Source organism: Etheostoma cragini, chromosome 10 (genome assembly GCF_013103735.1).
Source record: "Etheostoma cragini isolate CJK2018 chromosome 10, CSU_Ecrag_1.0, whole genome shotgun sequence".
NCBI classification, from domain to species: Eukaryota; Metazoa; Chordata; class Actinopteri; order Perciformes; family Percidae; genus Etheostoma; species Etheostoma cragini.
Genome location: NC_048416.1, coordinates 19,682,182 through 19,709,343, shown reverse-complemented (window position 1 = coordinate 19,709,343; position 27,162 = coordinate 19,682,182). Strand labels below are relative to the sequence as shown.

At 39.1% G+C, this 27,162-nt stretch overlaps 1 protein-coding gene across 1 annotated transcript; it reads right to left on the bottom strand.

Moving 5' to 3' along the window:
* On the bottom strand, nucleotides 1–24,661 carry zdhhc9 (zinc finger DHHC-type palmitoyltransferase 9). Its single transcript, XM_034883865.1, has 10 exons — nucleotides 24,130–24,661; nucleotides 23,813–24,038; nucleotides 13,910–14,070; nucleotides 10,280–10,438; nucleotides 7,917–8,054; nucleotides 7,427–7,475; nucleotides 6,262–6,364; nucleotides 2,250–2,353; nucleotides 1,926–2,028; nucleotides 1–1,275 (listed from the first exon to the last, which is right to left on the bottom strand). Exons 2-10 carry the CDS (start codon nucleotides 23,974–23,976, stop codon nucleotides 1,093–1,095), a joined length of 1,164 nt encoding a protein of 387 aa, XP_034739756.1. The 5' UTR covers nucleotides 23,977–24,038; nucleotides 24,130–24,661; the 3' UTR covers nucleotides 1–1,092.
* Between the last annotated feature and the right edge of the window lie 2,501 nt (nucleotides 24,662–27,162).

Here is a 27,162-nt window from a genome sequence, read left to right as displayed (position 1 = left end):
CCAGCTTGGGAACCACTAGACTAATTAAAGTATAAATATTGGCATTTCTCTTTTAACACGGTGTCAGTGGTTAGAACGGATCTCAAGGCCTTCTCAGTTGGTCGACCTCCGTTGCATTATGATAAGGCACTGTTACTACTTGTGCCTACTATCATCAGAAGTCAGGCCCTTTCTCTCACACACAATGGGACTCTGGCTGAGCGCCTTCTGGGTACAAGACTTTATCCGCTTGTCAAGCTATTTCATCTATTTCAGAGCACCGACGTCACACTACATCCTTGATATATAAAAATGGAAGGACAGGCGTTGGTCTGGATCACTTAAAAAAAAAAAATAAAATAAGATGCACGTTAATAACAACAGTACTGATGCAGCAATATCAGAATACAAGGTAGATTTTGACTTTTCTGTTAGGAGCCTGAGGATATCTCAGCTAAGGATTTGCACATCCTCCCCCTGCCTGGACCTCAGGTGTTAACCTTTCTGTCCACACTCATCTAAAAGCTGCTTGTCCAGCCTTCCCACGGTTTGCATAGGGCATGTAATATGCACAACAACAAAAAATTATGTATGAAGCTTTATACATGTCCAGAAGTAGTATTGTCTTTGCCAGACACTTGCAAGGAGTATATTTGTACTGGCCTCTCACAATAAATGTCATTATGCAATTTTAAATTAAGAACAAAAGTAGTATGGACAATCAAAACAACCCACAGGTGACCTTTTGGGCATTCATATGCGTTGAATTTGTTTTTCTCTGCAATTCTTCCAGCAACTTCTCCCCCTGCGTGTCTTTTCCATGCAGTGTTCAGGACACAGAGGAAGCTGCTGATTTTCCATTAAATCCCTCCCCCTGCTGCAGGAGTAGGTGTCAATCAAATGGCTCAGCAGCTACTGGTGAGGAGAGGAGGGAAGAGGAGGAGCTGCCGCAGAAACTCTCCTCTTATGGTGGAATGTAGGGGGGGGGGCGTCGGAGAATAACTGAGTCACCCGTGCAGTAATCACACATTGATTATTAATGTTTCAGTTCCTGACCAGGCAGGATGTGGGGGGGGGGGATATGGCTAAGACAAGAGCCACCCCCTTATCCAGCTAATGGGTCTTGTCCTTGACGATGGATGCCTCTGCATCTGTCTCGGGTGAAGCCAGGGGCGGGACCTCTGAAGTAGGAGGGAGTTCCTCTTTGGGGGGTGCATTCGTCTCTTCTGAGGCGGCAATGCTGAGCTTGGCATCATCTGGTGTGTGCTCGTTAGGGATGAGTGGAGCTGTGGTTTTCTGTAGGCAGAAAATATAACCCAGATTACATTAGAGCAAGAACCTATCTTACACATTTCAAACAGACATATAAACAGTATTTGTTGAAAGGACATACAAAATTAATAAAAACTGTTACATATAAAAACTGTTCGTTTGTTGTTTGTCTAATTATAATAATGAAGTAGTATAATATGAATAGTATAAACAGTAATGAAAATAGTACAAGTGTGCTCTTGGGTATTCTGGATTTTTCATAACCATTCTAGAAAATATAAAATAGTTTAAAACTATAATTTCTACTGTGTAATGCTTAATAAGACTATGTTCTGCTATACCTGAGTAGCAATGAAACATATTAATGCCAACGTTATTTACAGCAACAGAGGAGAGAGACACCATAATTATATTACCACAAATATATTAAAAATATACAAAATGGTTCCACAAGCATGCGTCTCAAGATGGATTATCAATGTCACTTCGATGAGAAAAGTGCTTTCCCCTTCTGCCTTCTCTCTAACACTTTCTGTAATTGGTTTAGACTCTGCTCTGCATTCACTATTTTGAGCTTTGCAGCCTCAATCCACTTCAAAGCCAGAGAAGTGTGTGCGTGGGGGTGTGTGTGTGTGTGTGTTTGTGTGTGTGTGTGTGTGTTTGTGTCCACTCACCGTGGTTTGTGACACTGGGTTGCTGCTGCTGAGGGAGGAGGGTGCAGCAGACGTTGCAGAAACAGACAAATCCTCCTGCATCAGTCCCCTTCTGTCCAAGACGCTGGAGAGTGAGACAAGGCGATCAGTCACTAACTGCATCCTGCTTGTTATTCGCCAGGACGAGATGTAGGAGAGGGACAAATCTAAAAGTCTAATCTATCCCATGCACTGATCCAGAACTCACAGTAGAGAGACAGCATTAACTTAATCTGGACAAAATGACAATAAATGAAACAAGAAAGAAGCATTCTGTGTAGAGCAAGTCTTAATCTGACCCGTTACCTTGGATATACAGGCCCACAGAGCACCTCGCAGCAGTTTTTAATGATGTTCTTATGGCTGTACGGGTTCTGGACTCTGTTCTTTCCCGACCAGGAACCTTTGATCTGGGAAAAACAAGATGTTTTTGAAGACTCATCACCGGAGAAGTAATCCTTCCCAAACCACATCCCTGATTTTCCCAGTGCTTATACCTAATTCAAAAGCACAATTCCTTTTTTAGATGTTGCTCCCACAGGTTTGGCTTTGACCTACTAAAAAGGATCTTGTCAGGATTTTAAGATTTCTGGTTTAATGGGAACTCTATGTGCCAGGGGGTGCTAACGAGTGCAGCAAGATGATAACCACTTTCATAATTCGTTAAAGATTCAGAGAATTTATACAAAGGATTCATCCCCTAGCAATAAATGACGCCCTTCCACACTGCACTGCATGTATGCTTGCAGTCATACACATTATTAACAGGAGGCACATTTGACTACAAAATCAAACAATCACCTTATTCCACAATGACTGCATCATATACACAATATCTATTGGCTTGTTTCATATTTGTATTTTCTTTGCAGTGAGTGAAATATTCAAACCCAGGATCTCACGCTTTTTATAGCTGTACAGATACGTCAAATGGAAATATTCTAGATGTCTTGTGCATCATTTTATGCACGTCCACAAATTTCAAACTCACATATTTGGTATCTTTGACTTCTCTGTCTGGTTACATACAGGCTGGTTGGATGAAATAACTACAGAAACGTCTGTGCTGAAAACATACTCCCACCTCTTCTGCATGTTTTTTGGATGAAATAAAAAATAATGTCATCTATATTTTTTATTTACAGTTAATACATTTTAAAGTTAATAGCACTGTAGTATATCAAAGATAAGCCATTAATACCAAATATATCAAGGAAACAAATGTGATTTTAAGCAGAGTTACCGCATTAAAAAAAAATGTTTTAATTGTTTTTGTAATTCTACCATTGAAAAGCGCAATGAGCAATTATGTCATCAGAATTTCTGAAGTAATGGAGTAAAGTATAATTGTAACTAGAAATACTGGTTAGATTAAATTCTTATTTACCCAAGATACATGCAGAAAAAGAAGATTGATACCCCAATTCCACTGAAGTTGGGACATTGTGTACTATATTCAATTAAATACACTACAAAGACAAGGTGATGTAACAGTTGTAAACATGCCCGTCCTAGCTTTTTGGAACGTGTTGCAGGCATCAAATTCAAAATGAGCAAATATTTGCACAAACAATCAAGTTTATCACTTCGAACATTAAATATATTGTCTTTGTAGTGTACTCAATTGAATATGGGTTGGAAAGAATTTGCAAATCATTGTATTCTGTTTTTATGTATTATAAAACGTCCCAACTTCATTGGAATTGTGGTTTGTAGATTGACATTCTGTATATAATTGAGCCCTAAATATAACAAAGTTAAGGTGCACAGTATGAGTTGTTACTGCCTGACCGTCCGGCAAGTCAAAGAAAACTCAAAGTTGATCTAGGTCAACAGTCTGCCCATAAGGTACTTTACTACTGCATGTCTAAGTGTACTCTGTGCGTGTGCGTGTGTGTGTGTGCAGGAGACACAGCTAACAGAGTATGTGTTATCCTGAGGGAGAGACCAGAGCAGCTCCAACACTCAAGGTATCTTCTCTTGTTTGCCCTTATTCCACCATCTCTATCTCCTCTTCTCACCCCCCCCCCAACTCTCTACCACAGCAGTATTTCTGGCAGAGTGCCCATCCTCTGCAGGTATCGATGCATCTACTGTATTATTAGGCCAATCAAAGATATCGAAGCAGCCAGGCTTACAGCGATTGTTTCAACTCCTGGAGCAACATTTCACTGTACTGTAGGTGCACATTGCAGAGCTTCATTACTAGTAAATGAAAGAAAAATGAGGCCAGTTTCCCATAGGAAAGAAAAAAGTGAAATTATAAATTAATCATTACAACAAAGAATGAGTGCACTCTCTTGCTTTCAGCCATCTAGAACCTCTCACCACCATCGCTGCTGCTGCTCTCTGCTTCTCGTCAGAGCCTCTGCATTGCAGATCTGGGCTAACAAAGCCTCCAATAAAGTATACACAGAAACATAAATGACGCTCCCTCTGTGGCTTCATCCACCTGCATCACCACTCATCTTCTGCTTCACATCAGCCTAAATGTTTGTGCGTGTGTGTGTGTGTGTGTGTGTGTGTGTGTGAGCGTGCGTGTGTTGTATCAAGGGAAATTTGATCAAGCAATCAATACGTTTTTCCTCATTTAGCCTCACAAGTTTCTAAATGTGGCTGACAAGAGTTAGAGTCAGAAACCAGCTGGTCTGTTTTGTTCTTAATTCGCTCAGTTCTATCATTGGTTTTATTAGGAATAGCAGCTCTTCATGCATATTTTTAGATCATTAGAGTATGTCAGCTCAGTGAGCAGGGAGGAGTCCAAGTATTTACCAACTAATTTCTCATACGGCTCAGACTCAGACTACAAAAAAAAGGGTTCCTGCTTTATTTGGCCACATTTACCTCATAAAGCTCATAATTTTTTGTCTCAGTGTGGCTGAACTGGATAAAAACAAGACATTACTATTTCAAATAAAAGGCAGAATGATTGGTCAAACCCTCCATGTGGTCCAATTTGCCTCATGTGAAGTCTGAAAGGAACAAACAAATGTGACACGCAGCATGCCCACAGTTATAGACAGCAGTTTCCGTTGAGATATTTGTTCTTCTGTTTTCTTTCAACACTTTTTGTAGTTTACAATACAATAGCAGTTTACCAAGCTACAGTTTACCAGCCCTTTGTCCTTCAGTGATGAAAGAGGCCAAGCCGTTGTCAGGGAAACAGCTCTGTAGTGTTAGAAATTGTAGTGTTTACACCTCTGTGATGTATGTTTGTCTTTTCAGCCACGTGAAGCCTGGTTATAACATTTACACACGTGTTCTATTATAAATAAATTTGACGGTTACATTAACCTAAATCTAATTTTAAAACAAATCTTCATCTCAACTCTTAAATATGTGAGGTCTTGAGATTTAGCTGCACTGTTTTTATCTCATCTGCAAATGAACAGTGGGGGAGGACTTTGCTCTAACGTGACGTTTATAGTGGATTCACAAGTGCTATGAGGTTATATTGTTTGGATAGGTGAAAATAATGGAGGCAACTCAAATGAGCACCAATCGGCAGTGCCTGAAGTGATTCCGTCTACATTTAGCTCTTAAATCACCCAACAAACATGAAGTAGCTATCTGTTTATTTTGAAAAGCAGAATACAACCAAGAAGCATTTCATTGCTTCTAGCCAGATGTTGAAAAAGTATAAATGCATGGATCTCTTTTTATATAGTGTTATATAGTGTTATATGTGTGTGTGTTAGGGTAAATAAACAGATAAAAGTGCATGTTACTCTTCTTCTGGTGTTTGACTGGGAAAACAATTAACACGTGGTCCTTTAAAACTGTGGTCTGGCCGTCGGAGTCAAATTTATGTGTCTATTTGTAAATGTAACATAAACAAAAAGTGTGAAAAATGCATCTGGAGTTTTTTGTAAATAAGTGTTCACTTTTGAAGAAATCAACATGAACTCAGCATATAAAATACACTTACATTCTTTACTCAATTCAGTTTGCTTTATAGGGTTATCTCAGGGGACTTTAAAGATAAAGTAGGTCTAGAAAACACACCATAATTTACAAAGACACAACAACAGGGAGGGGCTTATGAGACATTTTGGGCTTTTGCAGAAAGGGGGGGAGGGACTGAGAAGTTGTCGATGTTGAAAAGTTTTGGCTAAGTCCTGGATCTTTGCAATCCTACCTACAGCACCTTAAATCCTGTTGGTCCATGTGTTCACAACACAGTGTTAATTTGCATAAAGAAAGTCTAAAACCTAAAACAAACTAGATGCAAAGTCCAGCATTGTGCCTCAGAGGATGATTCAAACCTAAAACAAACAGTATATGTGAGATTAACAGTCATGCAGTAAGATGCACTTACATCCTCGTTGGTAGTCTGGTTGAGAGAGATCAGGTAGGTGTGGAAGCCGGTCAGTCCCACCACTGACCACAGGGTGAAGAAACACACCAATACCTCCAGCACAGTGGACCAGAGTTAAGAAAACAGCAACAGATGTTTTCTGCCGGATAAGTGGTCACTAATTACACACGGGACAGCAGGTAATGGCAGACAATTATTCAACATGATTAAATCAATTCAGACAGCCTGCTAAAGGTTGGAAATGTAGTTCAGTTCCATCAATAACCTCAAATTACTTTCAACTGATCATTCGTTAAGCCCTTCACCCCCTTAATTAGTGTACATGTGCAGTTGATCCAAAAACAATGTACATTACTATTGAAAGCAGTTTCTCATTAGTGCTGAAATGAACTGACACTAGCCTATTTCATTAGCTGGAGTTAGCCATCTAATTAAGCTAACGATAGCTCTATGAGTTGGTTGGCAACGCTGTCTCCTAATGTTTTTTTAAATTTGTCTAACTGATTTTTTATGAAACAAAAATCTTGCAAAAGTGCCACTTCTTAAACGTGCATATGATGTTATTGTGCTAATAAACAAATATGGTTAAAGCTACTTGTACCAGGACAAAAGTTAGCATCATCGGCAATTAATAATCTAAGCTCTAGTTAGTTAGAGCTAGTTAGTCCAAGTATAAAGAGTGTGATATGTAAACTTTTTAAGATCAGACTTTTATTTTGTTCTAACTTCGCTCCGTCCGATTTTCAGAATTATGTTGCCTCTCAATGGTGCAAGAAAAAAAGCTCTTAGGTTGAAAACTAACCTATGATTTAGGCATAAATAAATGCTAGCTTAGGTTACACTGGCTGGGGTTGCTTATGTCAGAGCAGCAAAACACTTTATTTTTCTTTTATTCCATTCATAATACTTTTTTTATGTTTTGTGTTTTTAGTTATGGGGAGGAATCGTTAAGAAATCCAAGCTTGACAGGCCTGCTGTGGAAAGTTACAGGTACTAAGCTATTATTTGAGCCACTGTTCAGGGAGAGGTTTGGTGAACGGCCATAGTCAGGGTTGTGATGCCTGAAATTTATTGTTTTTCCATCGTCTATTCTAGGAAAGGCAAACATGGCCCATACAGCAGCTTTTTCTATGGTGTACACTGGGGTCAGAGCTTAAAAGGATATGTTCCAGGTGTTATCTTCAAAGTGTTCAAAAAGCCATTGTCTACTGAACCTGTGAACAGAGTAACACAGAGAGACGTTAAAAAGAAGACATTTTAAAGATCCCACTGTACTGAAAACACACAATTACTCTAGTATTAAGACAACAAGCCTAGAGCTAATTATCCTGAAAAGAAACACAGCGTTTCCTTGTCTCTCTGTCTTCTACTTTGTGTAGAACAAGGGAGTAGGATGATAAGGATAAATAAGGAATCATGTCAAGCTGTCAGTTGCTGTTGCATGTCATGTCACGCTGCAGGAAAAACCTGGTCTGAATTAGGTCATTCACAGCACACGTGCATGCATTTGAATGTACAATGGAAGCAGCAAGTGAGCTTGTGCCACAGGTCACAGGGCGTCCTTCCTGTTTTGTCACATTCTTTTATCTATCCTCGTACTATTCTTCTACATGTTTGTTTCTTCTGATTGGACAAATGACTGACAGGATACTTACGCATCACAACGTGAATTATGTTGAAGGTGAAGATATAAATGGTGAGCAGGGAGAGCGACAAGGTGAACATGTAGAAGTATCGGTAGTTCCTCTTGCCCACACAGTTTCCTACCCATGGACAGTGGTGATCAAAACGATCTGTGACAAAGAGAAAAAAGTCACCGTTAATTATGTAGAAGAAACATTTGAAAATGAAAAAAAAAATTAAAAATACACCAGTATTTTAGTCAAAGAAGCTTTGTGCATCAGCTTCTGCAAACCTGCAGTCTAAATATAGTGATCATTTCCTCTTTGCCTCTACTTTTCTATGATTTGGAGGACAGCCAGATGAAAACGGGGCAGGGTCAAACAGACAGCAGGGATTACAGCGTAGTGTCTGCTGCAGAAGTGGGTCTGCCGCACTGCCAGGATGGAGTTTCACAACAATATACAGTAAACATCGCAGCAGAAAGGCAAGACGTGAAGCAGCTTGTAGATAAAAGCTTAAAATAAATCGATAATTTTTATATTAACATTACAGTATCAAGTGTCAGTGCTGACTTTAGGTGTTCACATACATATTTGGTAAACAGCGTAGCAAATCATTTTTAATGCTGTCCTTATAGTTTTTAGCCACACCAGCAGCCTGGCACTTGGGATGAACGTGTCTGTCTGTTGGTCTGGCGGTTTGTCTACTATTTCAGTTGAAACCGAAATATCTCAAAAACTAGGCTAATGGATGGATTGACATGACATTCTTTTTACAATCGTTCATTGTCCCCATATGATGAGTCCTACTGACTGTTGTAATCCCCCTGACTTTTTCTTGTCCCCAACTTTTAGATTGTATGTACACTGCAGAAGGACAATAATCCTTTACGGTGTTTACTCAATGTGGACGTCAAAACCCTCTGATTAAGGCTGAAAGCACTTTGATAATCAAACAAAATTGCTATTTTGTCCATCTGAGAAAAAAACTAAAAACAGATGTATGCAGCAATTCTGAGGTCTGGAGCCAGGCGAGTACTTTGCCCCAATAGTTATTGTTTAATTTACCTCCAGTGTGCTGTATAAGGAGCTACAACAACTGTCCAAGGATTCACAGACTTTAGCTAACCAGAGATTTCATAACATATTAACAAGAGAAGGCTCCAGGTACAAACAAATATAATTTGTGAAGCAAGTGTTTTTTTATTATGCTGCATGTTCTGTAAGAGACTTTAACCACTATAAACAGCGTAAGATTAAGGAGAAAAAGATATGACTGCAGTTAAAGACAGGCATGCTGCTGTGTCATGCTTGGAGTGTGTGTGTTTCTACAGCAGGTGGACACAGATGAACCAGTGTTCACAATGACTGAGCGCTTATTCCCTCACTGAGCCTCCAATGTCTCCTCTCATATCGCCTATGAGTCTACACTCCCTGCAGACGCATTCCTCAATCAACAGTGTTATTCTGCAGGGTTGACAAGACACACACACACACACACACACACACACACACACACACACACACACACACACACACACACACACACACACACACACACACACACACACACACACACACACACACACACACACACACACACACACACACACACACACACACACACACTTCCATCCTACCTTCTGACCTACAGTATATCAGTGGGACTTTCAATCTTTGTTCTCAGGATCTTTTCCTTTTGTCTGTTCCAAAGGTTAAAACTGAGCTGGGGAAATAGGCGTTAAGGTTTGCTACTCCCTCTACATGGAACACGTTCCACAAATCCATGAAACTTAAAGAGCTGGTCTCACTGGTCGCTTATAAGAGCATGTTGATTGACTTGGACATAGCCACATCTGGCTGTAGATGTTTTGCCTGATGTGTTTAGGATTGTAATTGACTTTTGAGGAATTTGCAGTTTCAGTTGTTTTGTGTTTTTAGTGTTTATGTGTATTTTGTGTTTTACGCATGTGTGGTTGTACTGCTGCCTGTCTTGGCCAGGACAGTCTTAAAAAATAGATTTTTAATCTCAATGAGCCTCTTCTTGGTTAAATAAAAGGTAAATAAAAATAAAAATAAAAAACACTTAAAAATTCAAAGCACATTCCATAAATAACACTTGCTGTGAAGCGTTCGGCCCATTTAGTTTTCTGAAACTTTTGGATCCTGTCTCCTCAGTCCAACATTTATTTATAAAGCTATGGTTTCAGTTTTTTTCATTACTGTGACAAATGAATGAAGAGATGTAATTAAGATAGAGGCATTATAATCATCACATCAGCAAGCTATTTTTTCACACAAAAATTATTCACCTTTCTATTTCTGAAAAACTGATTTCAATGAGCTGTCTTCTCACTTTGAAAAGCCTTTACATGAGATCAGAGGACAATTCTTACCAACACAGTTGTCACAGATGCTGCAGTGAGATGCTCGAGGTGGTCGGAAGATCTTGCATGTGTAGCAGTACTTTAGCTTGACGATCTGGTTGTTGATCTGAACATTGCGGATTCGAGGTGGGGGTCGCTGCCCTGCGGGGACGTTCCCATTGGCAGCCTCTGTTGGAACCAAAGAATACATTTATTAGTAGGTGTTGGAAACACAATACAAATTAAAAAAAATATTATTTAAAAAGATGTGTCCTCTAATCACAATCTAATACAACAACACCACAAATTAACACCTCTGACAGTATTTTCAGAAATAATGAACATAATGAGCTTCACAATTTCTTGCAGCCCTGTTTTACTGGATTGTATTAGAATGTACATGTCTTAAACTGGCAGTGAGAAATGTGATATTCAGTGACAAGGACAAGAAAAAATGGGACGTAAATCTTGACAGCTGAACCTTGAGGGTGTCAGTGAATGACAACATTGGCTCGATAGTAGTATTGATGATGGGGATTTATGTAAAATAACTACTGAGCTGCTAATATTATTTAAAAGCACCACCATAATGCAGTGTCTGACTTTATTTGGTTTTCAACTAACGTTCCTCACACTGAAATATCTTTCAGGTCTGTGATGGTTTTGTTTCTGCAGTCACCAACCAAATGAAATTCTCATACGTTCATTTTTCTTGGCCTTTCAGATCTTTCTGATTATGTAGCACTGCAGGACCCAAGAGGGTTGAGAGAATGGCTAATGACCAGAGGGCTGCTGGCTGGACTCTCTCAGGATAGTAGCTGTTAGGGAGAAATCTGCCATTAAAACACTGCATAGGGATGGTGTGAATGTGGAGTCAATGGAGCAAGCACGCTAATTTGACTTTCTGGGAATAAATGAAGGATCGATATATTTGTGGAAATGAAACTATCTGTGCTTGAGAATGTGTTCAGAGATGAGTAGAGAAAACAATCTACATAAACTAAGCTGCAGTTGTTTAATTTGTATTAAGCTCTGAATGAACATTCTCTGTTATGTAAAACAAAACCGTTTCTGCATTCATAAATCAGTGGAACTAGCACGTTTACAAGCTTCCATAATACATCTACAGACATAAAGATTGTGAAATTTACTTTAATTGGACAGCACAAACTGCTTTATATTACACATCTACTGAATGTAGGATTAGTGGCTTTCAGGATAAACCAGCAGCAATAAATTAATGAGTCATCACTCACGGGTGATGATGCCCCTCCCTCGGGTACCAAAGCTCTGTCTGCTAGTGGCATTATATATTCCAAGAGTGTGCCTCTCCTCCTATTAGCATTCTCCCTCGGGACTTGTGGCTAACAGGCTGATGGGACAGAGCACTCATCCACATGCCTGCCTCAGCCTAGGAATGATATCCATACCTGACTTCTCCACAGGCTGTTATCTGTTTACAACCACACTCATAACAGCAAACAGATACCCATATAACAGATAACGCATTAAAAAACATACTGTAGAAGAGCTTAGAGAGTGTGGGCTGGAAGTTGTTAAACTTCATTTAGGCTGCTTCAGCGCATATTCTTCATATGGTCATGTCTTGCTATTTTGGGAGATTTGCTGAGATGTGTTTGGTGCAATGTAAAACATTTCACCAAATAAGGAAGGTATAACCGTTCCCATTAGTGACAAAAATCACCTTGGGCTCTGGGAACTTGTGATGATGATAATTAAAAGAGAAAACTATTACTGAAAGAAGTAATCAAAACCTGTTATCAATAATCAAAATAATCATTACTTCCAGCTCTATTAACATAAATAATTCCCAATGAGTTTCCTCATTCAAACTACATGTATGAGCTGTAAAGGTCATCACTACCACAGTTAGACCAGCAGGCATTGTTATCCAGCGAGCGGTATGAGTCACAGTCATGATGAGAGAAGCGCTGGCTGTCAGCTAACCCATTCTCAGAGGACCGACTGCCTCAGCAGTCAACAGGGAGGGATGGTGGGGCGGGGGGGTAAGGATGCAGGCGGCAGGCAGAGAGGGCTGTTGCAGAAATATTGCAGGACAAAAGCTTATCCCTCCACATATAAAGAGAGGCTGAACAGCCCAGGGAACAGACATGAAATAAAACAAAGATCCACGCTGCTTCTAAAAACAACAAGGCTTGTTCATTTTACAAAAGCTTTGTTGTCATTATGATATACAGCGTATAGTTTGTTTTGTGTAATGAGACAACAGGATCCCTTGTAATGAATGTGTGTTAGCTCAGTCTAACACACACACACAAATTCTCGACGTCCACGGACGTGCACACACAGCCTTCAGCAACATAAAGCATAACAAACATAAATAAAACAGCAGGACTGAGGCTGTCTGCTCACGGCTTAACTAGCATATTCACTGAAGTATTTATTCCTTGAGCTACTTTCACCTAATTTAGACCAGATTTTATACAAAAAAGAACAACGTAGATGATCATGATGTAACAGCCCATAAACTGTAATAACCATATGTCTTGCTGTTGAGTTAACATTTGAATGGATACAGATAAGGGATTTGTGCAGGGAGGCCTTATCAGTACTGATTGCACATAATAACCATGCGCACTTCAAGCCAAGGAGCTGGAATGCACTCACAAGAAGAAGCGAGACCACACGCTACTTCAAACCTGGCAACAATCTGCAGCTGGCTTTCTCACCAGGGGTGCATGAATAAGGATGCTACTGGGATTTTCTTTTATTATCATTATACATGGACATTTGGGCAGGCATGTCATTACAAACTTAATCATCTATAGATGTGCTTACAAACATTCTTCAGATTTACAAAACCATTGTATATTTCTAATTCTAGTCAAAATCTAAAATTTGATTTCACAATGTCACTTGACACATTGTATTTATAATAAATATCAACTACACTTAAGCAGCTTTAAGATCAGTCTTTATCAAAGCACTGACACTATCAACGATCATAGGTGATCCTGCCACACTTCGGACAAAGGTATAGTTTATGATATTTCACATTTCTATACTTGTGGGATGATTTCTCTGTGCTCTTTAACATCTGACTCTGAATATGATGACAGTTTAAATTAATGTATACTTTATTGATCCCAGGGGGGGACATTTTTTCAGTTGTTAGAACACACTACACACAGGCCTGAAATAAACACACATGCTTGCGTCCTATACATGTCAAAATGGAGAGATGTCAGAGTGAGGGGGCTGCGACTTCTGAACAGGCACCTTGAGCAGTTGGGGGTTCTGTGCCTTGCTCAAGAGCACATTGGCAGTGCCCGGGTGATAAACTGGCATCTCTCCAGCTACCAGTTAACAGACTGAGCTACTGAAACCCCACACTGTTTGGTCACTGTGAATCAAACTTGATCAAAGATTTGATTTACAGACGAGTTTTTGAACATTAAACTATTAATAGATAATAGGTGAAGCTGTTATTCTAAGTTTCTTTTCTAACTACTAATGGTTATTCAGTCATGAATATTCAATATCATAGAGAAAGAGTTTTTTAGGGGAATATCGGGAAACCAAGAGTTTAGGTGGTTGAGAAGATGAGAAAAGTGCTTAAAAGGTACACTGAAAATAAAGACAAAATCTTTTAAACATTTTCTTACAACTCCAACTCACCAATTTCCATCTCGATGAATGTGGCTTCCTCTGGAAGAGCCCGTGGCAGCACCCCGGGGTCACTGAAGCTGGTCCTCAGCAACATGGCAATGACAAAGAGGAAGAGCAGAGCAGCAAAAACTGGGATGGCAGGAGACAGATGGACAGCCAGGTAAGGACATCTGTAGGAAAACAAAGAACATAATCAGGATATAAGATAGATAAGATAATCAGGTCTAAAAGCACAAACCATGGTTTTTGTCTGCAGTTTCTCTGTTTAGCTTTATAACAAAACTGTAAGGGAAAAACTTTTGTGCCTTGTTTTGTCATGAGTAGACCTGCTACAGTTAGTTGCCAGACTTTAATCAGCAATTATTTCCATAAGGGATTTATTATTTAAATAATTTATTTCTAAATCCAGCTTCTCCAATGTGAGTTTTTGCTGTGTTTTTGTTTTGTATCATTTTTAACATACAATAATATTTTGGACTGCTCGATGAATACTTGGATTTGGGGAAAAGTGATGGACATTTTTTAAACATTACTGATATTTTATAGAAAAAATGATTAATAAATGCAAGATGAATTGAATAGTTAGTTGCAGCCCTAAATTTAATGCCAACATTTACTATTTTTGCACCACAGCTACACATGAAAACACACTGCAAACCTTAACAGGGGGAGAGCCCTCTCAAAAACAGCATGTGTAGAAAGGGCATAAGACTATACTGTGCATATTTTGAACTGGTGTTGTGAGCAGAAGGTCATGAACCGTGTGACCGGCCCTTTCTCTGGACCGTGCCAAAGTCATGGCAGTGAATAAAAAACAACAACATCATGCAACAGAGTGGAGCAACATTAGCATAACTCCGTTTGCTAGGCCTCAGAGATTAGAGCCAGCAGGGCTCCACCGAGAAGGCCTGCTGCTCTGAGCGATAACAGATGCAAGCTGCAGTGCAAGGTGCTGCGACAGAACAGAGCAGCAGCAAAGGCTTCTGCATGAAGGTATTAATAGTTAAAATGTGCGGCCTCATCTGCCCCCCAAGTGGCTGGGATCATATATTCATAATACAACCCTAATGTTGCACTACAGGATAGCAGGGTATTGTGCCATATCCTGTAGACTAAAGTTTGTACCGCATGTCTTGCATAAAGCCTGCACTCACAGCTGACACACACTCTACTTTATTTGATGAAAGAGGGATGTTTTGGACCCTAGAAACATTTTCAGAACTCTCCTCTAAAGAGACACAGTTATTTTAATAAGGCTACGATGCATTTACATATTATTCCCTTTTGTTAAAGTAGATTGTACATATTATTTTTGATTAATCAATAAGTGGATCAACAAAACATAAATCTGCAGTTTTTTTTGATAATTGATTTGTTGTTCAAGTATTTTTTTAATGCAAAAGTCATCTAAATGGTATGGTTCTAGCATCTCAAATGCAAAAAAGTGCTGCTTTCTTTTGTGGAGACATCACCTTAGACAGTATTCACTATTTGCTGTCCTTTTACACACCAAAGAATTAATTGATAACTTAATCAGCAGATTAATAAATAAATAAATAAATAAATAAATAATCATTAAGAGTAGCTCTAAGGATAAGTAAAGAGAATTTAAAGAAGAAAAGAGAATGTAAATGTAAAGAGAAGAAAGAGAGTAAAGTATTTTTCTACACAAAATTTGTTCAAAAGGTTTATTTGCGTGGAACATTTCAACGGGCTATCAGCCAAAACACAGCAGATAGGGGAGTATGCTCTATACATTATTATGGGTGTCCAAAAGCAGCAATATTGGATGCTTATGTTGTTATTACAGTGTGATTGTCTCTGGTTTAGTTGGGATTTGTGTAATAAGACATGCACTTTTCTCTTATAGCCATTTAAATACCAATGTGCTTGAGTACAGAGTCAACACAATATAAAAGAGGTGTATCTGTCCAAATACGTATGTAATAAGAGCTGAGACAACTGGTCATTTAATCAAATCAGCCACTATTGGTGGCCCACCTTTTAAAAAGGGACTGAGCTACTATCCTTTGTTTAATGATTATCTTTGACATTTAGACCCTGACAACAATCCTCTACATTTTCATTAATTCTTACACACAAGTCAGCATAACATAACATAACAGAACAAAGTCCACCTGATTAGTCGCACCTGTTCATGTTGACACACCATGCAGGTACGTCAACACGCACACACACATACACACACACACACACACAGACACACACCTGACCAATTTCCCTGCAATGCCTCCTTTCACACTAATGGAAAGTAGGTGCAGAGATCAAATCAATAGAAGTTTCCAATGGATCAGGCCTGGGAAGTATGTTTGGACCATTTGTTAGAGCAGAGCCAGTGGAGTCAGTTTGAAGAGAGGCAGCCTGCCGATGAAGTGTAATTCCCATAATGATGACTGCTATGTATTGGAGGCACACTCAATCTTTGCTTCCCATTAAGCTCTCCACGTCCTTCCTGGATGTGACTGTTTCCTCTGCTGTTGAGGAGCAGGGTGACACTGTGTGTTCAGTCACCACAGAAGCAGCAGGAAAAAACTGGATTTAAATCAGGCCCTGCGTCCATGTGGGAAAAAAGTTTTCATCCGTAAGGCAGTCAATCAAAGCGCCAACTTACACTCACATGCCACTTACACGCACTCCATTGAGGCTCACTGTAAATTAGTCCCCGCGGTGTAAAGTAGCTAAATACATTTACTCAAGTACAGTACTAAAGTACAACAGCCCTCACAAACATGAAAATGTTACTTGTGATTCTAATCCAATAAACGTTTACTTAAATTAAGTGAATATCGTCTCACAGACCACTAGCTGCCCGTTGTGTGTGTGTGCAGAGTTCATACACAGCACCGGCTTTATAAATGGAAACAAAGTGACAGACAGACTGAGCCACACAAAACTTTGCTCGTGCACGTGACAAGGCAAAAGCGATGGATGTATTCACCCTTTGCATGTGATGTCATTCTACTCGCGCAAATTATGAACGCCTTGATGGACAACGGAGGGGCTATGGCGTAGATGGACGGAAAGCCAAACGCGTAGCTGTTCGCTCATATATTAAAATGTTTGTTTCCTGTGGTGTGGTGGGCTGTGCAAATAGACTTTTTATTTATTTATTTTTAATCAGACAGCATTTGATGGAGAGAGAAGGCAGGGATTATTTGCTGGCTAAGCTAACAGGCTAGCTGCTAGGAGTAGTAGGCCTACAAGCGAGCAAAGCTAGACGAATGGCTAACGCCTCCCCGCCACGGTCTGTCTCTCCCCTTTTTCACGTATTCCTCCCCTTCAGTCCTTTTAAATTGTCCGATTAAAATCAATTTTAATACTTTGTTGCGGCAAGATGTTATTGTTTACTGCTGCAGTGACACCATAAATGCCCCTTGTGAATAAATCTTTATAATTACCATCCTGTGTCTAACTGCTCAAATCTTAACATAGGCTAGAGCGAATATAATCACAGATAAGAAGATGGCTAGATGTTACAATTATGTGTGCTTACTACTGATCATATACACTACGATTTACTGCATGGATTAATGTGTGATAGATAATTATTGACTACACTCCCCAGAGCAGGGATACGTTCAGGCATCCATTAGGAAGCTGCATTCGCACACCCAGTGAACAACGGTATGTAGTAGCCACAACCAACCATGTCCTTTATAAATAGAATTTAAGTGTTATATAAAGAAAGAAAGAGTAGATGTTATACAAAATAACCCCTAGATTGAGGTCTTACCTTTGCCATCATAGGTACCTCCCATGCCATGAGCGTAGCATTGCCTACCTGTAACCCTGCCAGCTACAAAGAACTGGTCAGCATCCAGACTTTTAAAAGCTTTGAAATCAGCCCCAGTATGGGGATACCCTGTTTAACACAAAATGGTAGAGATCGTTTGTACTGAATTTGGGCAGACTCTGCAATTTGATGAGGAACATGAAAACATTGGGTGAAGGATAAGGGTCGATATCCAATCCTGCAATTTCCAACTTCTCCAAATACCGCTCTTTGTAAGCACCTACTTGATGCCCTGCCTAGATCAATAACGGCATGGCAACTTGTTGTTCAACAGAACAAGCCATAAAAAAAGATAGTAGGCTATCATGATTAAAGTTTATTTAGTGTTATTCATTTTATTTTAGAATGATTGAAACTGATGAAACTTTCCGCTCGTCTACTACACCGTTTAGCTTGTGCTTCCTGTGATTTTGCCGCCCGTCATGGCGTTGGCATGTGGCCGTGGTCATGTGTTTCCAAAGGGTGAATAAAGAGAAAGGCAGTGGGAACAGGAGGAACGCTAAATATAGCACATGATAACAATCTGGCGGAAAGGATGTATTTGTTTGGGTGTTGAGTTCAAATCCACAACCTTTGTTGAGAATAATAATTTGTTTACAGGTGTTGGGGAGAACTATTGCATATGTTGGGTAACACCTTTTGAGGCTCCAGAGGGATCTGTGCAAAGTCTGATTAAACGCTGAGATTTCAAAATGTCAGTGTTACATAAGAGAGAGAAACTTTACATACACTACTGCTGATTCTGCATAGAAAGTATGAAGTTCATTTTTGTGTGTGTGTGTGTGTGTGTGTGTGTATGTACAGTATGTGTATATAGAGTGGGTGGATTAGATGCATTAGGTTGTATCTACTGTACACTTTGATCAAGAGGATTTTTCCTTTTAACAGGATGACACAAGCTCAAAGATGGGAAGCTTCTAAAGTAGGGATATCGCAGAATTAAAACCACTTTAGCTTCCCAGCAATGAAACCACTGAGCCCAGGATTAATACGTCACCATGTCATACCTCTGTGACTCATGACATTTTTCTTTGTTGAAATTTTCAAGCCCTTCCCTTATTAATACTTAACAGTTGTAAGCTGTTGCAGATCTGAATGAATCACACTGTACATGAATTATACAAATGCTGTGCAGGCAGATCCACAGTGGGCCTCTGTAACAGCCCTCTGTCATACAAACATCTGTAGACTGTGACTCTGCCTGTTGTAAAAGGCACTGCTGGAAAAAACACAGCTCACACACTGCACTTGCCCTCTTCCTCCTTTTCCACAAGCAGACAGAACCCCACTTCGGGGGTGGATGGATTTCATTCTGTATGTCCTTCTGCACTAGTAATCTCAGACCTTTGCCTTTTTCTCAGATGTAACTGTGCTTCTACATTTTGTGGCTCTCATGTATTACCCTTACATTTGAGTCCGTCACAGAGCTAAGCATCCTTAATCTTTAAAATAATTACACAGAGTTCTGTGAAAAATCTTCATTTGACAACATTAACAGCTGTTTTGAAGGTATTTCCAGAATCCTAAGCATCTGGATGAATACATATTCAGTCTGCTGTGCAATGAAGTCCAGGTTGCCAATAATGACAGAGCAAGGAGCTCAACTGAGAACCGCAGAAGTGTTCAATAATGGCCAGGATTTTTTTTCTTTTCAGAAAATCTAAAGTTTAGCTCTGTGACTCATATGTAATGGTGAAACATGAGAAGGACTGTCAATGGAATACAAATATTTATACATGTAGGAGTTAAAAAGAGGCTCCACTAAAGCTCCAGAGGGTGCAATCTGCTGTCCAATTTAAATCAGTCTTCCTTGTTATGCAATACTTAAATACCATATGAGAGAGATGACACATGAGAGCCAGGGTCATGGTCCGGGATTAAAACTAGGATTACAGGGTATGTTTCATCCCAAAATATTCAATAAATGAAATGAAGAATAACTATGAATCTGATCATTTAGTTTCAGCCACATGAAAAACAATACCTTATCATTTAACATGACTAAAGAGACCTGCACCTCAATACATTTCTTCTAGGAGAGGATCCAGTTCAAGCCAAATAGATGAAGACAAAGTGAGGAAACATGTAAAGTATGCCTCCTTATATGGCACAGGATCTGGGCAAAACTATCACTTTATTCTCCCTAAAAAAGCCACCCTCTACTCCTGCCAGAGAGTCATCCAGAGAACAAAGCCTGTAGATCACTGTTACTGTAAATGGTGCATGTACTCTGATTAGGGCATAAATCATGTTATTGCTCATTTAGCCAGGGCCGGCATCCGCTTTCTGATTGACTAACAGGGAGACAGGGTGGGGTTAAATGCCAAGCAAGGATCAGGGGTTGGTTAAAAGATCTCCTCTGACTGCAGCAGCTCTTTCTGCACTTCTCCTCTATACATCTTCACATCTAAAGCTGACTACATGAACGCAGCATATGTAAGGATGTAGATAGAGAGTACACACACACACACACACGCACACACACACGCACACGCACTTCTGGGACCCGTTGCTCAGTGTCCTGGGGTGGATAGACAGATGACACACTGTCCTTGTGTTCCAGTTTCTCGTTACTTCATCCAGGCTCCATAGGTGGTTAACCACATGGACATATGCACGCATGCATGCATGCACACACCTTACACGCACTACCTTCAAATTAAACAAACATGCAAATGTACACAACACCAGTGAGTATCCAAATGTGAGGAAGCCTTATGTGGATATAAAAGTGTTTCTAAAGCCTTTAGACAGCATATTGTTCAAATATAAATATGTTAAAACCCATTTTAAAATGAGATCAGTGGATACTAAATGGAATGAAAACCAACAGGGTAAGGAAACACGGTCCTAAAATTGATTCCGCCTGTAAAGGGAAAAACAGGCCTGTCCCACCTCTTCACTGAATAATTTGTTTAGTTGTTCCTAATGGGTCTTTCCATTTGTGTATTTGCCTGCTCGTTTCCGCAATTTAGCAGAAATTAAAGCACAGAGAGGTCTCCCTGCACAGGGTGCCGATGGCTGGTGATAAAAGTGAGATGTCTGCTCGGCTGGTGTTGGATGTGAGCCAGCCTACGCCAGGAAACTGCTCTCTCTGTTCTCCCATCAATGCCCCGGTGCAGCTCACAGCTCAACCTCGAGGATGTAAGGAACGATTCCTCAAAAACTAAGAAACCCACGCTACAGTGACAAGAGCATGTGACAACAGAATGATGAACTACAGCTAAAGGCACCAGAATTTAAGAAAAAACTAAAAGCTTTATTTCTTGAAATTAGTTTATTGTGATGCAGTGTCATGCATGTAGATTTTATTTTTTGCCAATGCCACGCCTTTTACAAATTGAGTTTTTTATGAATTATGGCCACTGTGTGGTGTTTTGGAACAGTGACGAGATTATGAATCATATTAGCTGTAGTTGTTGATAACTCAATTTATTGTTTGCTTAATATTTTGATAACTGATTGTTTCACTCATCTTTGGCACAAGATGAGTGAAACAATCCATTCTGTTGTTCGCTGACAAAACAACCAACTAACAAAACTGAGTCTGCCTTCATGCTACAGCAGGTTAACATTTACTCATTAGCACTCAACACAAAGAACAGCTGCGGCTGGTGGAAATGTCATTAGGTTTGCAGATATTTAAAGATAAATCAAAGTAGTGCACAATAAAAGTTTCAACCTGATGGTTGCGCTAGATAAAATGTCAGGGGATTCTAAAGTAAATGCCAGTACCAAATTCCATGACAATCCATTATCCATATTTATTCTTTCAGAAGGGCCATTTTAAATTATTCAATACAAAATGTATTGAAAAAACAAAAATGAATCTAATGAAAATCAGCAGATTGCAGAACTAATATTATACGACTAATATATGACTAATAATATACTATCATACTAAGAAATACTGGACTTGTAGTTTTAATGCTTCTATTAAAAGTGGTTGCAAATCTGCAGTTTGTGAATGCATTAAACCCCAGAGTCTTTTTGCAGAAGGCTATTACTCCATCAGAGGTTTAAATCAGATACTCATCAACATGCCCTCTAATGGCAAGCTTAAAAATTACCCCCCCATGAGAGATAATTATTTTCAACTGTAAAATGAACATAGCATGCTAACAACCCTCCAGCCATTAGTCACCACAATGCCTCCTCTGGGCTCTGGATGTTCGGCGTGAGAAGTATCATCTCTCTCTTTTTGCTCCGAGCCGGAAAAACAGCTCCTTCTGTCCAAACTTAAAAGGAAAGCTGGAGGCCATTAAAGTGCAGAGCCGATAAAGATGGGAAGGGCCTGGCACTGTGTGAGAGCAGCTACTTCTCTTCTCTGCTATGCTCCAAATCCATTTGGCCTCGTAGCTGCATACACGCCCAGGGTGGAGAAGGGTTACTGTGTTATAGAGCAGGATTTTGTGCTAAATCATTGTGCCCGATTTGTCAATAAAACAGAGACAAAAGAGGAAACAGGCGGGACAAAAACAGAATGCAATCTAAATGAGAAGCAGCGCTGCTTTACAATCATCGTTCAAACTCATGTTCTTCGTTTGAAAAACAATCCTCTGTGCAGCTTTAGCTGACAGGATTTGGGTTCACATCCTGTATCCGAGCCAGTGTTTACAACGCTAATGAGTCCACTAGATTTGTGTGAGTAGTGGTTTGAGACAGAACTGCGGAGAAAACAAAAAAAAAGTTAGCTTTCCTTTCTAAAACCAGAGGAGAAGGTAGACAGCTAGGGCTATTAAATATTCAACACTTCAGTATGTGGTCAATCATAAAGCTTTCTGTCGGGGACTGAATTTCTGAGCAACATGGATCCACAGTGGATCTGGGAGCTTATCAAAACAGAAATTCTTGTTTGTTGTAAATGAAGGCCTTACAGGGGGCTACAGATCAGCTCACAGCAAGACTGAGACAAGAAGGAACTGATCCAAAGAATCACATTACCTTTAAGATAGATAGATAGATAGATAGATAGACACTTTATTCATCCCGAAGGACATTTTAGGCATCCAGTAGCAAGACAACCATAACACAACAAACACAAATACACACATATATCACACATACCTAAGAATAGAATAAAAATTAAAAATCACTCACAGAAATGCATTGACCATGATAAGGTGAGATACTACTGTAGACTGTATGTAATGATGATAGTGCAAAAGTGAAAAAAGGATCAAGTTAAAAAGTGAACAGTGCTGTAGATTATGATAAGTACACCAAGTACATTAATGTACATTTAAATACATTTTAGAAGCTTACAAATGTCCAAAACTGGTGTCTATCAAATTTAGGCTGTATATGATAGAAATGGTTGAGATGAGATAAAAAATTGGAGTTGGAAAAACTATAACCAACTACTTAGATAACTGAAGAATTATTTCAGATTATTTTCACACAAAAATTCCAAATATTTGCTGGTTCAAGCTTATTTAAATGTGAGGATTTTACCTTTTTCTTTGTCATATACAATAGTACTGTAAGTTACCTATTGTAATAGCCTGTAAGATATTTGGATAAGTAAGGAATTTCAGAGCATCGCCTTTTGTTCTGGGAAAGTATAGTTTATGGCATTACATTGACAAAATGAGTTGATTAATCGAGCAAATGATCAAATAATAAAAACTAATAATAGTTAGTTGCAGACCTGAAAATAACATCATTAGTCCTACATTCCCTTGATTAAACAATTAATCTTTGGTCTATAAAATGCTGAAAAATATCTGTCACCAGTTCTCATGGCCCAAAGGTGACATCTTCAGATGGGTTTTTTGTTCAAAGCCCTAAGGTTACTTGGTTTACGATTATTTAAGAAAAAGGAAACCATATTCACACTTGAAAACATTGAACAGAATATTTAGATCCTTTCTCAAAAAGTGACTGGAAATGACAGATTTTTTGCAGCATTAACGATGGACAGTGTGGGATAAGGTTACTCAGAAGAACACACCGTCAGCTAGCCTAGCCTTCTATAGAAATACTGGACATTTGGGGATTGGGAAGATTCACACGAGCCTTAAAGTGACCTGTAAGCACTTCCTGGAGCAAATCAGAAGTGATCATTTAATTAGGAGGCAGACAGGAAATGGACTTACTCGAAAGCAAAGAAGAGAGAGCAGGTCCCGATGATGAGGAACAGGGTCAGGTAGAAGACTCCCTTCTGCCGGGCCATCATCACCCGTCCGTCGCAACAGAAAGTGTTTTTTCCTGGGAGCTTCTCCCATTTTCGCACCTTTCGGGTTATCATCACCGCCGACATGGTGTCCTCTCTTCTGATCGGTCCTCAGTTCTTCTTTGGGTTAATGTCAGCTGATATGGCTACTGTTAAAACGGTTCAGATAATAAACTGATGGGTTTCACAAATACTGTTCAGTCAGTGTGACAGTCCACTGGCTAAAAAAAACAGACTTACTCAGTCATATTAAAGATTTCAGCACAATGGAAAGACTGTAAAGCATTTTTTTTGTTCGTTTAAAGTGTCGCAGTCACATCAATCCATTGTATTCTAATCCATTATTTCCAGTTTCCACGCTTTACTGCGGCATGTCATTCTCATAGTGAGGCTCCCACGCTGCTCGAACATCGAGAATCTGGACCCCCTCTCACCGGCCAATATTACATTAAAAAGATATATTAGAAATGCATCCAAATGCTTGCGGCAGATGTTTCCCACGAGAAGCTTGAAAATCCAGCCGTGGCTGTTGCATTGGGAGCGCGGACCTTGACCGATTCACATTTATATCAACTCGATGAATCAGAAATACGTACAGGCGTCCGTAGACATTAGTTCATATGATCAGTATGCCTTAGGGTAAAAGTTCGGAATCAAAATCCTTTAGAAATAAGAAATAAGCGCCTGTATGGACGCAAAAGTGTGAAGCTGTTCGATGCTTCCACCCCGCAGGATGCCAGCTCTCGGTTTTAGTCAAGGCAGCAGGAAACACGCCTAGATTATATGTCTAATCTTAAAGGGGCAGGACAGGTAAAACAAGAAGGAACAAAGGACACATCTGAAGGTCCTGTTTAGATCACATCAATATGCTGTGTTGCTCGCCTGTAGAATTGCCCAAGGGAGGAGACTGTGAAGGAGTGTATTCATGAAGATAATTAGCAGCAGCCACCAGATGCATTAATCCCTCAAGTACTGCTCCATGTGTAGTTCACAGGCTCCAGAGAGTGTGTGTGTGTGGGGGGGGGGGGACCACACTGCAGAGGTCCTCAGAACAAATCACTTTCCACTACAACCTCTGTGAAAATAAGAGATGTTTACTTTTTTTTAAAGCTCACAATATATATTTGGGGTTTATCAAGTAAATCAATTTATTGTTTTTCATATCCAATATCAAACTTTATTTAAATTGTATTCTTTGTTTTGAATGTCTCGTGGTGAATTTTATGTTTTTGAGGAATGTTGTTCCGTGTCAGCATGAATTAAAACTAAACCAATATATTCTGAAAAAACATAACAGAGGAGTGAGTAGTTTTGTTCCTGATCCAACATGTTCCTCATATTCTTTATGAACAATGTTAACCCATAATTCTGATGCTAAAACATAGTGATTCCATTTTACTTCTGAATTGTTTGAAACTAGTTTTTATGTGTGAAACAGATGGCATCTACAGGTAAAAACTAAATAAAACATCACATTTAAAACAAAACATCACAGATTTCTTTCCTCACATTTTTGTCATTTTTTTATTTACTTTTGTAAAATAAAAAATATTTACTTTTGTTTGTTGTTGAACAGATGTTGGTCGCTGGGATGTATTAATGTGAATCCTGTAAGAAGCGAAACATGTGCAATAAAATTAAAGGAGACATTTGAATCAGGTGTGGATATCAGTATTTACAAATAGAAGATCATAATCAATAAATGACTACAAAATTCTGTCAAAAAATTTGCAACTCTCGAAATTATATTTTTTATATTTACTAGCTCAAATATTTAACATATTTACACTATGTAAACGTTGCATTTGTAACAAGCCCAGGTCATGAAAGTCTTGGGTTACAACTTAATTTCACCTTAAATTGACACAAAACCCTTTTAATAGAAACATGGGGGGGGGGTTGTCAAAAGTAGCCAGTTAATAAATATTTCCAGGTTGATATAATAAATTGACGGAAGGTTATAACTATTGATCTTGTAGTAATGATCTATATTCTTAGACAGTAAGTTCCTTGTGTTGTGTCTCATTCAGAAGCCACACTGCAGTCAACACTAATCAGAGCCTTAGCCTTTTTTGGTAACGGTTGTAACTGTAAACTCTGAATGAGATCATTAGTTCAAGTCTGTGTGGTGCTGTGTTTGTTGCTAGTAATATTAATTACATTCTGACCACACAAGCGGTATAAAAGCCCCCGCTAAGTCTCTTTGGGTAAAGATATTAAAAGGGATATTATGATGGTCAATATTGGCTCAGCTTAGTCATACAGCCATTATAGCCTGCTTATTGCTATACATGGAAGCAGGAAGATGACACCTTATCAGACGCACAGGGGAGAGTTGGAGCATGAACGACCTGGAGAGTGAACCAAACATCCTTCACTCTCGGTCAGCCCTGAAGATAAGGACCAGAGGTTGAAAAGCTGCTGTACGCCTACATCTTGGACTGTATGAAGTAGGTTTCCATCAGTCAGGATCCCTGCTGTTTTACAAGACATTATTAATACAAAACCTGTCAGATGTTCCAACCTGTAAACTCAAGTGTACTCATGACTTATAGCTCATTTCAAACCTGGTGTTACTTTTCATTACATAAGAAGACATCAGGGAGCATGAGGGAGTTGGAACTTACTGCAAGCAGAAAGCACAAGAGAATGACTGATCTAATGTGTTAAATTGAAATTCATACCAATACCACCTGTGATACAAACTAACACATATTCCAAAAAAGTATAGTGTAGCCCAGAGTTAATCAATTAATACTTCATTCATTCTAAGAAGACAAATTAAAACAGGAACTACTGAGAGAAAACTGCATCTAGTATCGCATAGAACCTCAACAAGTCTACTAGTCTGGCAAAGGGTTTATCAATATAATTTCATTTCATTTTACTAAGAAAAGTTGACGTATTTGATCTAGTCCAGCATTTTCTAAATCAGGATTGGCCCCTGTTGTATCAATTATTACTACACTACTACTATTAGAAATCTGCAATACCAAATTGCTAGAGTGACCCTTGAATGACATTTCTGGCGCAAAAAAAAAAAAACGAGAACAGCATAGGTAATGATTTTAATATAACAATAGTACATCCTAAAATAAATATATGTTCTTCCTTTTGAGAGATTTTTCTTTGGCTTATGTGCCTCTAAAACATTTTTTTTTCTCTCATTCGAGACTAACGATAATTCAAAGGTTTTCTTGTACCTTACATGATCGTGTAAAATTATTCATACACAGACAGCTTTTTCGGCTTTATTTAGTAACGACACTGATA

Coding starts and splice junctions, on each gene's coding strand:
- zdhhc9 (XM_034883865.1), bottom strand. CDS start 23,976: ATGTCGGCGGTGATGATAACCCGAAAGGTGCGAAAATGGGAGAAGCTC. Junction 2,354..6,261: donor ACCAGACTACCAACGAGGAT/GTAAGTGCATCT, acceptor TGTTTTTCCCAG/ATCAAAGGTTCCTGGTCGGG. Junction 2,029..2,249: donor TGTGGGCCTGTATATCCAAG/GTAACGGGTCAG, acceptor CTCACTCTCCAG/CGTCTTGGACAGAAGGGGAC.